Source organism: Mobula hypostoma, chromosome 8, assembly GCF_963921235.1.
Source record: "Mobula hypostoma chromosome 8, sMobHyp1.1, whole genome shotgun sequence".
Classification (NCBI taxonomy): Eukaryota; Metazoa; Chordata; class Chondrichthyes; order Myliobatiformes; family Myliobatidae; genus Mobula; species Mobula hypostoma.
The window spans coordinates 28,956,569-28,972,037 of NC_086104.1; the positions used below are offsets into that span (position 1 = coordinate 28,956,569).

Below are 15,469 nucleotides of genomic sequence, written 5' to 3' on the forward strand. Positions count from 1 at the left end.
GGTACTGTGGAAAGTAGGATCCAGGGAAGTTCTATTCTCAAATGTTGTATGGGAAAATAGATGAATTGCAATCAAGGGTTATGTCTATATAGAACATAGAATAGCCCAGCACAGTACAGGCCCTTTGGCCCACAATGTTGTGCCAACCCTCAAACCCTGCCTCCCATATAACCCCCCACCTTAAATTCCTCCATATGCCTGTCAAGTAGTCTCTTAAATTTCACTAGTGTATCTGCCTCCACCACCGACTCAGGCAGTGCATTCCACGCACCAACCACTCTGAGTAAAAAACCTTCCTCTAATATCCCCCTTAAACTTCCCACCCCTTCCCTTCAAGCCATGTCCTCTTGTATTGAACAGTGGTGCCCTGGGCAAGAGGCACTGGCTATCCACTCCGTCTATTCCTCTTAATATCTTGTACACCTCTATCATGTCTCCTCTCATCCTCCTTCTCTCCAAAGAGTAAAGCCCTGGCTCCCTTAATCTCTGATAATAATCCATACTCCCTAAACCAGGTAGCATCCTGGTAAATCTCCTCTGTACCCTTTCCAATGCTTCCACATCCTTCCTATAGTGAGGCGACCAGAACTGGACACAGTACTCCAAGTGTGGCCTAACCAGAGATTTATAGAGCTGCATCATTACCTCGCGACTCTTAAATTCTATCCCTCAACGTATGAGAGCTAACACCCCGTAAGCTTTCTTAACTACCCTATCTACCTATGAGGCAACTTTCAGGGATCTGTGGACATCTACCCCCAGATCCCTCTGCTCCTCCACACTACCAAGTATCCCGACATTTACTTTGTACTCTGCCTTGGAGTTTGTCCTTCCAAAGTGTACCACCTCACACTTCTCTGGGTTGAACTCCATCTGCCACTTCTCAGCCCACTTCTGCATCCTATCAATGTCTCTCTGCAATCTTCGACAATCCTCTACACTATCTACAACACCACCAACCTTTGTGTCGTCTGCGAACTTGCCAACCCACCCTTCTACCCCCACATCCAGGTCATTAATAAAACTCATGAAAAGTAGAGGTCCCAGAACCGATCCTTGTGGGACACCACTAGTCACAACCTTCCAATCCGAATGTACTCCCTCCACCATGACCCTCTGCCTTCTGCAGGCAAGCCAATTCTGAATCCACCTGGCCAAACTTCCCTGATCCCATGCCTTCTGACTTTCTGAATAAGCCTACCATGTGGAACCTTGTCAAATGCCTTACTAAAATCCACGTAGATCACATCCACTGCATTACCCTCATCTACATGCCTGATCACCTCCTCAAAGAACTCTATCAGGCTTGTTAGATATGATCTGCCTTTCACAAAGCCATGCTGACTGTACCTGATCAGACCATGATTCTCTGAATGCCCATAGATCCTATCTCTAAGAATTTCTTCCAACAGCTTTCCCACCACAGACGTAAGGCTCACTGGTCTATAATTACCTGGACTATCCTTACTACCTTTTTTGAACAGGGGGACAACATTTGCCTCCTTCCAATCTTCTGGTACCATTCCTGTGGACGAGGACATAAAGATCCTAGCCAGAGGCTCAGCAATCTCTTCCCTCGCCTCATGGAGCAGCCTGGGGAATATTCCGTCAGGCCCCGGGGACTTATCTGTCCTGATGTATTTTAACAACTCCAACACCTCCTCTCCCCTAATATCAACATGCTCCAGAACATCAACCTCACTCATATTGTCCTCACCATCATCAAATTCCCTCTCATTGGTGAATACCGAAGAGAAGTATTCATTGAGGACCTCGCTCACTTCCACAGCCTCCAGGCACATCTCCCCACCTTTATCTCTAATCAGTCCTACCTTCACTTATGTCATGCTTTTATTCTGTCATGGGGTTTTCCTTTACCTGACTCGCCAAGGCCTTCTCATGCCCCCTTCTTGCTCTCCTCAGCCTCTTCTTAAGCTCCTTTCTTGCTACCCTATATTCCTCAATAGACCCATCTGATCCTTGCTTCCTCAACTTCATGTATGCTGCCTTCCACCTGACTAGATTTTCCACCTCACTTGTCACCCATGGTTCCTTCACCCTACCATTCTTTATCTTCCTCATCCAGACAAATTTATCCCTAACGTCCTGCAAGAGATCCCTAAGCATACACCACATGTCCATAATATATTTCCCTGCAAAAACATCATCCCAATTCACACCTGCAATTTCTAACCTTCCTTATAGCTTCATAATTCATCCTTCCCCAATTAAAAAATTTCCTGTCCTCTCTGATTCTATCCTTTTCCATGATAATGTTAAAGGCCAGGGAGCGGTGGTCACTATCCCCCAGATGCCCATCCACTGAGAGATCTGTGACCTGACCCGGTTCGTTACCAAATACTAGATCTAGTATGGCATTCCTCCTAGTCGGCCTGTCAACATACTGTGACGGGAATCCAACTTGGACACACTTAACAAACTCTGCCCTGCATAAACCATTGGAACTAATCAGGTGCCAATCAATAATAGGGAAGTTAAAGTCACCCATGATAACAACCCTGTTATTTTTGCACCTTTCCAAAATCTGCCTCCGAGTCTGCTCCTCAGTATCTCTGCTGCTACCAGGGGGCCTATAGAATACTCCCAATAGAGTAACTGCTTCCTTCCTGTTCCTGACTTCCATCCATACTGACTCAAAAGAGGATCCTGCTACATTACCCACCCTTTCTATAGCTGTAATAGTATCCCTGACCAGTAATGCCACCCTCTTCCCCTCCCCCCCATCCTTTTTAAAGCACTCAAATCCAGGAATATTGAGAATCCATTCCTGCCCTGGTGCCGGCCAAGTCTCTGTAATGGCCACTACATCATAATTCCATGTACATATCCAAACTCTCAGTTCATCACCTTTGTTCCTGATGCTTCTTGCACTGAAGTACACACACTTTAGCCCTACCTTACTACCTTTACACCCTTTATTCTGCTTCTCTTTCCTCAAAGCCTCTCTATATGTTAGATCTGGCTTTACTCTTCGCACTTCTTTCATTGCTCTATCGCTCCGGGTCCCATCCCCCTTGCAAATTAGTTTAAACCCTCCCGAACCATGCTAGCAAACCTACCTGCAAGGATATTGCTCCCCCTCGAGTTCAGGTGCAACCCATCCAATCTGTACAAGTCACACCTTCCCCAGAAGAGATCCCAATGATCCAAAAATCTAAAACACTGCTCCCTGCACCAACTCCTCAGCCACACATTCAACTGCCATCTCCTCCAATTCTTACCATCACTGTCACATAGCACTGGCAGCAATCCTGAGAATGCCATCCTTGACGTCCTGTTCTTCAGCTTTCTGCCTAGTTCCCGAAACTCACACTTCAGGACCTCATCCCTCTCCCTTCCTATGTCGTTGGTACCAACATGTATCACGACTTCTGGTTGCTTTCCGTCTCGTACCAGGATGTCGTGCACCCGGTCAGAGACATCCCGGACCCTGGCACCCAGGAGGCAACAAACCATGCGGGTGTCTTTCTCACATCCACAAAACCTCTGTCTGCTCCCCTAACTATAGAGTCTCCAATGATGCAAGCTCTCCTCTTCTCCGTCCCACCCTTCTGCACCACAGGGTCAGAATCAGTGCCAGAGGCCCTGCCACCGTGGCTAACACCCAGTCGGTTGTCCCTGCCAACAGTATCCAGGACAGTAAACTTATTATTCAGGGGAATGGCTACAGGGGTGGTCTGCACTACCTGTCTACTCACCTTCGCTTTCCATCCTCTGAGCGTCATAGGAATTCATTCCTGCCTGTGGCCATCAAACTTTACAACTCCTCCCTTGGAGGGTCAGACACCTTGAGCCAATAGGCTGGTCCTGGACTTATTTCCTGGCATAATTTACATATTACTATTTAATTATTTATGGTCTTATTACTATTTAATTATTTATGGTGCAACTGTAACGAAAACCAATTTCCCCCGGGATCAATAAAGTATGACTATGACTGTCACCCAACGACCTGATTCTGGCAGCCTAGGTATGAGTACCTCCCTGTAGCTCTCATCTATGACTGCCTCATTCTCCCTTATGAGTCAAAGGTCATCCAGCTGCTGCTCCAGATTCCTTACATGGTCTTCCAGATCGTCCAGCTGCATGCACTTCTGGCAGATGTGACTCTGCGGGAGAGGGGAGTGCCCCCAAGACTGCCACATCTCACATGAGAGGCACATCATTGTCTCAGGAGGCATTGTAAAGACTAACTGGGAACAAGCTTGTCCTCTGCCTCTTCTTGTTGAAGCCTCTCGAGTCAAAGCCTCAAAGTGCCACTCCCTCCCTGGCTGCTCTGCTTGAGCTACCCTTCTATTTATTTGTTTGAGCTTTTCAAACTGCTTGGTCACCTGACCTCGATATAATTGTGAAGGGTAAGGAGGCAGCTTTTGGAAGCTATCTGTGCAGTGTGTTAGAATCCTGATTGCCACAGAAGATGAATATTACTAGGTCATTTAATCATGAATCAACCAGCATGAACTAGGGTAGATTTCATAGAACAACTGTTTAAGAATCCAAATAGGATGTAGGGCATAGAGTACTGCAGAACAGAAACAGGCTCTTTCTTCTATCTAGTCCCATCAACCTGCACCGAGACAATAGCCCTCCCATCCATGTACTTTCCCAAAATGCTCTTAAATGTTGAAGTCAAACCCACATCCACCACTTCTGATGGCAGCTCATTCCACACTCAAAACCCTTTGTGTGAAGTACCCAATGCTCCCCTTAAACATTTTACCTTTCAACCTTAATCTCTGGCCTCCAGTTTTAGTCTCACCTAACCTCAGTGGAAAAAGCCTGCTTGCATTTATCCCATCTATACCCCTAAATATTGTACGCCTCTATCAAATCTTCCCTAATTTCCCTACACTCCAGGGAATAAAGTCATAACCTAATTAAACTTTACCTACAACTTAGGTCCTCACATCCTGGCAACATCCTTTTAAAATTTTCCTGTACTCTCAATTGTATTTACATGTTTTCTGTAGGTAGGTGACCAGAACTACAGACAATGCTCCAAATCAGGCCTCACCAACATCTTACAAGCTTCAAGATAACATCCCAACTCCTGTATTCAACACTTCGATTTATGAAGGCCAATGAGCCAAAAGCTTTCTTTGAGCCTATCTTCCCGTTAAGGCTTTCCTCAAAAGACTTCCAAGAAATTACGGATCTGTAGCCCAGATTTGCATGAAATAAAATAAATCACTGTATTAACACTCAATTCAGCAATAAATTTAGGAACACTTGAAGCAGCCCAAGTAATCAACATTACCTAAATGTACATTACCTGGATTTTAAGCAATTGTTTATCAATTTTCAACAATATTTCTTTCATTGGAGAGCAAAAACAAATTCAATTTTTTGAGATAATTTAGACATATATTCTGTAAGTTTGCATGAACAAATAATTTAATTTCTTTTTAATCTGGGAGCTCTGTAATATACTGTTAACTCTGCATCCATCTTGACCATCTCATCAAGCTACATTTTTTTCCCCTAAAAAGTTAACATAATAACTTGGCCAATATTTACACATTCTCTGAAATCCCAGGACAACAAGTCATTCAGGTCATTATTTGAAATTTTGAACAAGTTTGCCAGGTATAGAACAAAAATAGAATTCTTAAACTTAATTAAAACAGCATCCTAACACAAGCAACAACTAATACATAGGCAAGTAAATCATTGGTAATAAAGTACAAAGGTGAAAGTTTGTTTGGGGAAGGCTGCATAGAACAAAAAACATGAAAAACAAGTTACAATTTTTTTCCACCTACATCAGCTGGATTTGTTGCAAATCATTATCATGTGTTTTAAGTTATTTATTGATACCAAGGCCAAAAAAGCAGTCTAGAATTCATTTTATTGAAATAAAAATCAAAGCAAAAATGACAATACTTTCTTCCAATTCATAATCATTCCTGTATTAAGCTTGAAAACAAAACGTTGAAGAAAATTGAACCTCAAAAAAATATTTAAGTCAAAGTCATGTAGCATTTCATAGTGTTCAAAGGAGCATTATGGGCCATCAGTTAATTAGTTTTAAAGCCAGACCAGAGATTACTCTAAGGAAACATGCAACATAAGTGCTTGAAGTATAAATAAAGAGCAATGCAACTTAACATGCCATATTGCGAATATAAACAAAGCCAAGTGTCAAATTTTAATACCTAATGCTCTTTTATAGTCGGCAGTTCTATTTAGAATTTAAGAAGCAAGGTTGACTTATACTGAAGAGGTGCCAAATGCTGACATTACAATCTTTTTCCTCCAAATGTGGATCACAATGTTTATTGCAGCAATAACAAATATATTCCTACTTCCAAAAGTGAAGTGTTTCAGTTAATTATGGTATGCCAAAATAGTGAGGAAAAATAAACTGAATACTTTGAGATTTTAATCTATTACTAACTAGTGAGCTCACACTGCAGGTACCATGCAGCTGGGAAAATGCTAAGCAGAAAATGGAGATTTGGTCTCCTTTACGGCCACTATAAAAGACTTCCACAAGAATTCTTGGAACAGAAACAGCCATTGCTTTAATGTTAATTTCCAGTTTGTTTTCAAAATCTACATTAAAACACATGGAAGGTGCAATGTGATAATGCTAAACAAAAGTTAAACACATTTTAAAATGAAGTTACTGATTCCCATTATTTTCTGCTTCTGAACTCAAAAGACTTGATTTAAAAACAAATCAATCTTCAGCAATAATGTGGGTCTGATTCTTGACATGCATTAAAGGTAAACTTTATACACAAAACTGGACTGACAAGTTTAATATTAAACAATGGCTTACAAAATATTTTAACAAAACTTCAATGTATTTTTCTGATTTATTTTTAAATACAACAAGCACAGACATTGTCAGGTTACAACACTTGGAAAACAGATTGCTGCAAACCCAATCTATGGATTCAATATTTGAAAAGGTTAAGGCATTTCATAACAATATACCACAATCAGTTCATTGTTCTTTCAACCATAAAATGCATTAAAATTTATTCAGGTTGGATAGTAGAATGCATAATGAAGATGTTTTGTGGGGACTTAACTTTCACCATCAGCAATCAACGAATTAGCAAAAGTATCTGGCTACCAAATTGTTATAGTTGGATTGATAAATCTTTAAGTTGGACAGTCATCTTAAAGTTGCCACGTTATGCTAATTTCCACTATGCTAATGATGATAAACACTTGACAACTAAAGACAGACTAAAAGTTAAAATCAAGATAATAAGGTCCATTTTACTTCCCATAAGCAAGAGAGGAAGTAACAGAGTCCAAGTACTCTTTATATGTCCTGAGCTCTTGGATCAAAGAGTGGAGTAAGGATATTGTCTTCAGTTGTTTCTTCGAAAGGTGTAGTGGGCTGTGGTTTTGGCTTCTTGAACAGCAAGGGCAAGTTTTTGATATGTACCTCTTTTTTGAACTTCTGCCCAAGCGGTTTCTGGAAAGGACAGAAAAAAGGTTAGTAAGGTTAGTTTTTGTGGAATTCTAATAATTATTATTCAGCTATTCAATTTTGGACCAATTGTACACTTACTGAGAGAAAAGAGTATGACTTTCAATGAATTACACTGCAACCTCACATAATATTACCCCACATAGCAATGATTCGTACAATGCGGTTATTCAATTCTTTATTTATATTTTTTAAATGACAAAATTAATTCTAAACAACACAATTTCTCAAGAGCAGCCAGCATTACAATAAACTTTCAATCAACCAATGAGAGTGCTTTACATGCACCCTGGAGTACAAATCACACATTAGTTCATGCTCTGCCTCCTCCGCATGTGTAAACGTTCTTGCTCCCTCACCAGTTTATTCAATTTTTTTTCACCCATAATGTCTGGAAAACAACCTGTAACTTGCAATGAGGATAGTAGATCTAAGATGTCTAGGAAAAGCATTAGCATGCATGTGAACCTGCAAACGATACAGCATTTGGAAGCTGGTGAGAATCAGGATGATGTTAGCGCCTCTTTAAAATTTGCAATGTTCAGCAATAATGACCCTGACTGGGAGCAAAGCGATAAGGCAAAGAGAGATGTTCTCGACATGACTTCCTGTTACCAAGAAATGCTTCATCAGAGGAAACTTAAGAAAAGGCAGTCGAATAAAAACATAGAAAACCTACAGCACACTACAGGCCCTTTGGCCCACAAAGCTGTGCCAAACATGTCCTTACCTTAGAACTACCTAGGCTTACCTATAGCCCTCTATTTTTCTAAGCTCCACGTACCTATCCAGGAGTCTCTTAAAAGACCCTATCGTTTCCGCCTCCACTGCCGCCGCCAGCAGCCCATTCCACGCACTCACCACTTTCTGCGTAAAAAACTTCCCTCTGACATCTCCTTTGTGCCTACTTCCAAGTACCTTAAAAATATGCCCTCTTGTGCTAGCCATTTCAGCCCTGGGAAAAGGCCTCTGACTATCCACATGATCAATGCCTCAAATCTCGACATCTACTTGAAGAAGCCAAAGTTAGAGGAGGGCCCACAGCCTGGTCCTTCTAATACAAGGGGTGATTGATAAGTTCGTGGCCTAAGGTAGAAGGAGTCAATTTTACAAAACCTAGTACATTTACTTTTCAATATAGCCCCCTCCTACATGTACACACTTAGTCCAGCGGTCGTGGAGCATACGGATCCCTTCTTTGTAGAAGTCATCCACAGAAGGGGTGATTGATAAGTTTGTAGCCTACAGTAGAAGGAGATGAGTTATTAACTTCAAACTTTCTGCATTATCACTCAAAGAGTTGAACTGCACGAGCATGTAACAAGAGCATCTTGGACCTCCAGGTGGTCCACAGCAGGGGTGATTGATAAGTTCGTGGCCTAGGGTAGAAGGAGATGAGTTATACAGCTCTCGTTACATATTTTATACTTTATTGTCGCCAAACAATTGATACTACAGCATACAATCATCACAGCAATATTTAATTCTGCTCTTCGTGCTCCCTGGATTACAAATCGATAGTAAATATTAAAAATATAAATTATAAATCATAAATAGAAAATAGAAAAGGGAAAGTAAGGTAGTGCCAAAAAAAACCGAGAGGCAGGTCTGGATATTTGGAGGGTACGGCCCAGATCCAGGTCAGGATCTGTTCAGCAGTCTTATCACAGTTGGAAAGAAGCTGTTCCCAAATCTGGCCGTACGAGTCTTCAAGCTCCCGAGCCTTCTCCCGGAGGGAAGAGGGACGAAAAGTGTGTTGGCTGGGTGGGTCGTGTCCTTGATTATCCTGGCAGCACTGCTCCGACAGCGTGCGGTGTAAAGTGAGTCCAAGGACAGAAGATTGGTTTGTGTGATGTGCTGGGTTGTGTTCACGATCTTCTGCAGCTTCTTACTCTTGGACAGGACAACTTCCATACCAGGTTGTGATGCACCCCAGAAGAATGCTTTCTACGGTGCATCTATAAAAATTAGTGAGGGTTTCATGCACGTGCAGTTCAATTCTGAGTGATTATGCAGAAAGTCTGAAGTTAATAACTCATCTCCTTCTATCTTAGGCCACGAACTTATCAATCACCCCCCCCCCCCCGCTGTGGACCACTTTTTGGAGGTCCAAGACGCCAACTTCTACAAAGATGGGATCCGTATGCTCCACGACCACTGGACTAAGTGTGTAAATGTAGGAAAAATAAATGTGCTAGGTTTTCTAAAATGGACTCTTTCTACCTTAGGCTATGAGCTTATCAATCACCCCTCGTATGTACCACAACTGCTTCCCTCCGCTGCCGTGATGCATTGCTGCTCCACTGGTTAGGCCTATTTGTGTATTTGTTACTCCATGAATTACTCTGTATACATATCATATATCTGAAGTTTGATTTTTTTAAAAAAAAACAGGCACACATGTCCATTTACATAATGTTACAGTGACCCTCCATAGCGCTGATTTACATAGTGCTCCACCTCTGAGGAACACATCCTCAGCGTTGAGCGGGGTCTGAGTATACTTAAGAAACATAGTCACCATTGTAGAACATTGCAGCTCAGGAATCATAATGGCCAAAAGTTTATATTTTAGTCCAAAGACATCCAACATAAACACAAGAGATTCTTCAGATGCTGGAAATCCAGAGTAACACATACAAAATGCTGGAGGAACGCGATCTTGGGTCCAAAAAGTCGATTGTTTATTAATTTCCATAGATGCTGCCTGAGCTGCTCAGTTCCTCCAGCATTTTGTGTTACATATCCAAAATGCAAATACTGCCAAATAGCATTTTTACTATCCATGAAAAAATTTGCATTGATCAAACAAATGTAAAATTTAATGATTGAAGCCAGTTAGGTCAGAATGCGATTTCAGTTCAGCATTCAACACCATTATCCCAGACCTTGGCAAACAAACTCTACTCCTCAGACTAAATACACCATGGTACACTGGGTGGTGGACTTCCTAACCAACAGACCTCACTCAGGAGGTAAAACATCCTCATCCTCAAAATGGGTACCCCTCAGGGCTGTGTGCTGAGCCCACTGTTGTACACTCTGCTCACACAATTGCACAAACACCCGAGTCATCACATTGCCAGATTCACCAATGCACAACAGTGGAGACTAATCAACAATGAAAAGGCCTACAGAGAGGAGGTTTAAGAACTTGAAACTTGGTGCCAGGCAAATAGCCTCTTTCTCAATGTCAACAAGACAAAAAGGAGATTGTTATCAACGTCACAGCTATCATCACTCACACCACTCCACATCAGCGGCACAGCTGTGGTAACTGAGCAGTTTCAAACTCAAAGAAGAGAAAATCTGCAGATGCTGGAAATCCAAGCAACACACACAAAATGCTGGAGGAACTCAGCAGGCCAGGCAGCATCTATGGAAAAGAGTAAACACAAACAAGAGAAAATCTGCAAATGCTGGAATTCCAGGCAACACTAAGTTCTGATGAAGGGTCTCGGCCCAAAACGTGAACTGTTTACTCTTCTCAATAGATATTGCTTGGCCTACTGAGTTCCTCCAGCATTTTGTGTGTGTTGCTGCAGTTTCAAACTCCTGGGAGTGCACATCTTGTATAACATCTCCTGGTCCCAGAACACATCCTACAAGCTCACCAACACCTCTACTTTCTGAGGCTGAAGAGAGCTGGACTATGCACATCAATACTCACTACGTTCTACAGATGCACAGGAGAGAGCATCCTAGCATGTTGCATCACCGCATAGTATGGAAACTGCACTGTGGCAGACAGGAAGGATCTACAGCGTATAGTCAAATTGCCCAACGCATCGCTGGCACCAGTCTACCCACCATCAAGGACACAAATACAGAAAGGTGCCAGAAATATCACAAAGGATGCCACCCATCCTGCCCATGATTGATCATCCACTTCCATTAGGGAACAAGCTGCTACGTAGCACCAAGACCATCAGACTCAAAATCAGTTACTTTCCCCAAGCAGTAAGGCCGATCAACATCTCCACCTACTTACCCACCACCAATACTTAATCATTTCTTGTCACAGTCACTTGATGGACATACAATCAATGTAAATAAGCCATCTATCTCTATTACTGTGTTTTTTTTATTATTGGGTTCTTTATCTTATTGTGTTTTTTTGTGCTGCATTGGATCCGGAGTACACTTATGAAATGGAAATGACATTAATCAGTCTTTAATGTTAAACAATCTTGAATTATTTTGGCATAATCAGACACTAAGTAAGGATTGAAACCAATTATCTTGGCAATTTATTTATTACTGAACAGACAATGGATGAGGCTTCAGTTGTTTGAAGCTAATAGAATAAAACTGCACAAGATTGTTCTTCCTCTATGTGCAGGAATGTAATTTTCTTTGCACAGCGCAGTGAAGAGGAAGTTAAACAAAACTAAACACCTTTCTGCCATCTAACAAGATGTATCAGGACTGTGACAGAATACTCTCCTTTTCCCCACATGTACGATTTTCCAACAATACTTAGAAACACAGAAAACCTACAGCACAATACAGGCCCTTCAGCCCACAAAGCTGTACCAAACATGTCCTTATCTTAGAAATTACCTTGGGTTACCCATAGCCCTCTAGTTTGCTAGGCTCCATGTGCTAGCCATTTCAGACCCAGAAAAAAGCCTCTGACTATCCACACGATCAATGCCTCTCACCATCTTATACACCTCTATCGGGTCACTTCCCATCCTCCGTCGCTCCAAGGAGAAAAGGCCGAGTTCACTCAACCTATTCTCATAAGGCATGCTCCCCAATCCAGGCAACATCCTTATAAATCTCCTCTGCACCCCTTCTATGGTTTCCACATCCTTCCTGTAGTGAGACGACCAGAACTGAGCACAGTACTCCAAGTGGGGTCTGACCAATGTCCTATATAGCTGTAACATTACCTCTCAGTTCTTAAACTCAATCCCACAATTGATGTAGGCCAATTCACCATATGCCACAGAGTCAACCTGCACAGTAGCTTTGAGTGTCCTATGGACTCGGACCCCAAGATCCCTCTGATCCTCCACACTGCCAAGACTCTTACCATTAATACTATATTCTGTCATCATATTTGACCTACCAAAATGAACCACCTCACACTTATCTGGGTTGAACTCCATCTGCCACTTCTCAGCCCAGTTTTGCATCCTATCAATGTCCCGCTGTAACCTGACAGCCCTCCATACTATCCACACCTCCAACCTTTGTGTCGTCAGCAAGTTTACTAACCCATCCTTCCACTTCCTCATCCAAGTCATTTATAAAAATCACGAAGAGTAGGAGTCCCAGAACAGATCTCTGAGGTACACCAATGGTCACCGACCTCCATGCAGAATATGACCCATCTACAACCACTCTTTGCCTTCTGTGGGCAAGCCAGTTCTGGATCCACAAAGCAATGTCCCCTTGCATCCCATGCCTCCTTACTTTCTCAATAAGCCTTGCATGGTGTACCTTGTCAAATGCCTTGCTGAAATCCATATATACTACATCTACTACTCTACCTTTATCCTCATATACTCAAAAAAATTCAATTAGGCTCGTAAAGCATTACCTGTCTTTGACAAAGCCATGCTGACTATTCCTAATCATATGTCTCTCCAAATGTTCATGAATCCTGCCTCTTAAGATCTTTTCCATTAACTTACCAACCACTGAAGTAAGACTCACTGGTCTATAATTTCCTGGGCTATCTCTACTCTCTTTCTTGAACCATCCAATCTTCCGGAACCTCTCCCATCCTCGTTGATGATGCAAAGATCATTGCCAGAGGCTCAGCAATCTCCTCCCTCACCTCCCACAGTAGCCTGAGGTACATCTTGTCCAGTCCCGGTGATTTATCCAACTTGATGCTTTCCAAAAGCTCCAGCACATCCTCTTCCTTAATATCTACATGCTCAAACTTTTCAGTCTGCTGTAAGTCATCCCTACAATCACCAAGATCCTTTTCCGTCATGAATACTGAAGCAAAGTATTCATTAAGTACCTCTATCTCCTCCGGTTCCATACACACTTTTTCACTGTTACACTTGATTGGTCCTATTCTCTCACATCTTATCCTCTTGTTCTTCACATACTTGCAGAATGCCTTGGGGTTTTCTTTAATCCTGCTTGCCAAGGCCTTCTCATGGCCCTTCCGGCTCTCCTAATTTCATTCTGAAACTCCTTCCTGCTAGCCTTATAATCTTCTAGATCGCTATCATTATCTAGTTTTTTTGAACCTTTCGTAAGCTCTTCTTTTCTTCTTGACTAGATTTACAACAGCCTTTGTACACCACGGTTCCTGCACCCTACCATCCTTTCCGTCTCATTGGAACGTCCCTATGTAGAACTCCACGCAAATATTCCCTTAACATTTGCCACATCTCTTCCGTTCGTTTCATCCTGAAAACATCTGTTTCCAATTTATGCTTCCAAGTTCCTGCTTGACAGCCTCATATTTCCCCTTACTCCAATTAATCGCTTTCCTAACTTGTCTGTTCCTATCCCTCTCCAAAGCTATGACAAAGGAGATAGAATTATCAATACTATCTCCAAACTGCTCTCCTCTTGAGATCTGACACATTATCAGGTTCATTTCCCAATACCAGATCAAGTGCAGCCTCTCCACTTGTAGGCTTATCTACTATAAAAAGCATGACACCATTCTGAACACTATAACCATGTAACTGATACCGCATCCACCATCAACTGCACAGTGGCTCATTGTGTGCCATCTACTAAATACATTGCACTTACTCATCTAAGCTGTTCAGGTAACCCCTCTCAAAACCTGCAGCCTCACCAGCAAGGACAACCAGAGCTAGAGAAGCATAATTAAACAGACAAGTGTTTTATGAATTTATAGTTCAATTATCATTACATTATTAAAATATCACATCCAATGTCAAAGTCATGTTTTGGGAACTAGATCCCCCACTTACCCCAATGCAGCCAGTCAAGAGTTTCTTAAAAAGATCTTTTCTCTTCTTATCGCCCATTTTATGAGACGATGGGTTCAGAAGTTTTATATCAAATTGATCCAAAGCATCACTGGAGATTTGCGGAACCTGCTGCATCACTGTTTTTAACTCAGGATAACGTGGTCTCTACAACAGGATTTAAAAAAAAAATCAGTAATGTAGTTGGTTTTCTGAGGACCCTCAAAGCTCCTGTGAAACTACGGACAATTCGTTTAAAGAGGTGCTGTGAAACAGAATAGTGAACTTTGCTTGTGTAATGATTCAATCACAAACAAGAGAAAATCTGCAGATACTGGAAATCCAAGTAACACACAAAATTCTGGAATCCAGAGATGCTGCCTGGCCTGCTGAGTTCTTCCAGCATTTTGTATTTGTACTTCTTAAAGTATCCAAAACAACACAATCATAAATTCTTTCTGGAATTGTACAGAGACAGGCAAGGAAAATATTCAATATTAAATTCTCCATATCCTAATTAGCACTAATTTAAAATATACAGGGAATCAAATTTACAGTGAGAGAACAGGAAAAGGGTACTGAAGTAGCTGACCAAGTGTTAAATGGTAGAGCAGGCCCAAAGGGATGACACTGCTCCCATTTTCCATGTTTTTAAGAAACACTAGAGTGTATGGCACAATGTTGAAAACAGTCATTAAATAGTTGAAGAGAGCTCAGGAAGGAAGAAGATTAGATTATTAGATTATGAGGACACACAGTCTTCTTTTATTGTCATTTAATAATGCATTCATTAACAAATGATACAATGTTTCTCCAGAATGATATCACAGAAACACATGACAAATGATAATATATAGAGGAAAGTTTTAAACAAACAGACAGCATTGCCAAGTCGGTAGTAGAGATGCTGCCTCACAGCTCCTGTAATTCTAGTTCTAACTGCTGGCTCAAGGTCAAAGTTCAAAGGAAAATTTATTATGAAAGTACATACATGTCACCACATACAACCAAGATTCTTATTTCTGCGAGCATTCTGATTAAATCTATCGAACAGTAACAGTAAACAGGATCTGTAAACTAA

The 15,469-nt window shown here is 41.7% G+C and overlaps 1 protein-coding gene across 1 annotated transcript in view; it reads right to left on the reverse strand.

The window, feature by feature from the left end:
- Nucleotides 1-5,402: 5,402 nt before the first annotated feature.
- The window catches only part of LOC134350429 (exportin-5), a 119,581-nt gene continuing 109,514 nt past the window's right edge, over nucleotides 5,403-15,469 (reverse strand). The window contains exons 31-32 of the mRNA XM_063055615.1: nucleotides 14,392-14,556; nucleotides 5,403-7,456 (exon numbers count right to left, since the gene is read on the reverse strand). Coding sequence (XP_062911685.1) covers nucleotides 7,301-7,456; nucleotides 14,392-14,556 — 321 coding nt within the window. The 3' untranslated portion in view covers nucleotides 5,403-7,300. The remainder of the gene's footprint in view (nucleotides 7,457-14,391; nucleotides 14,557-15,469) is intronic.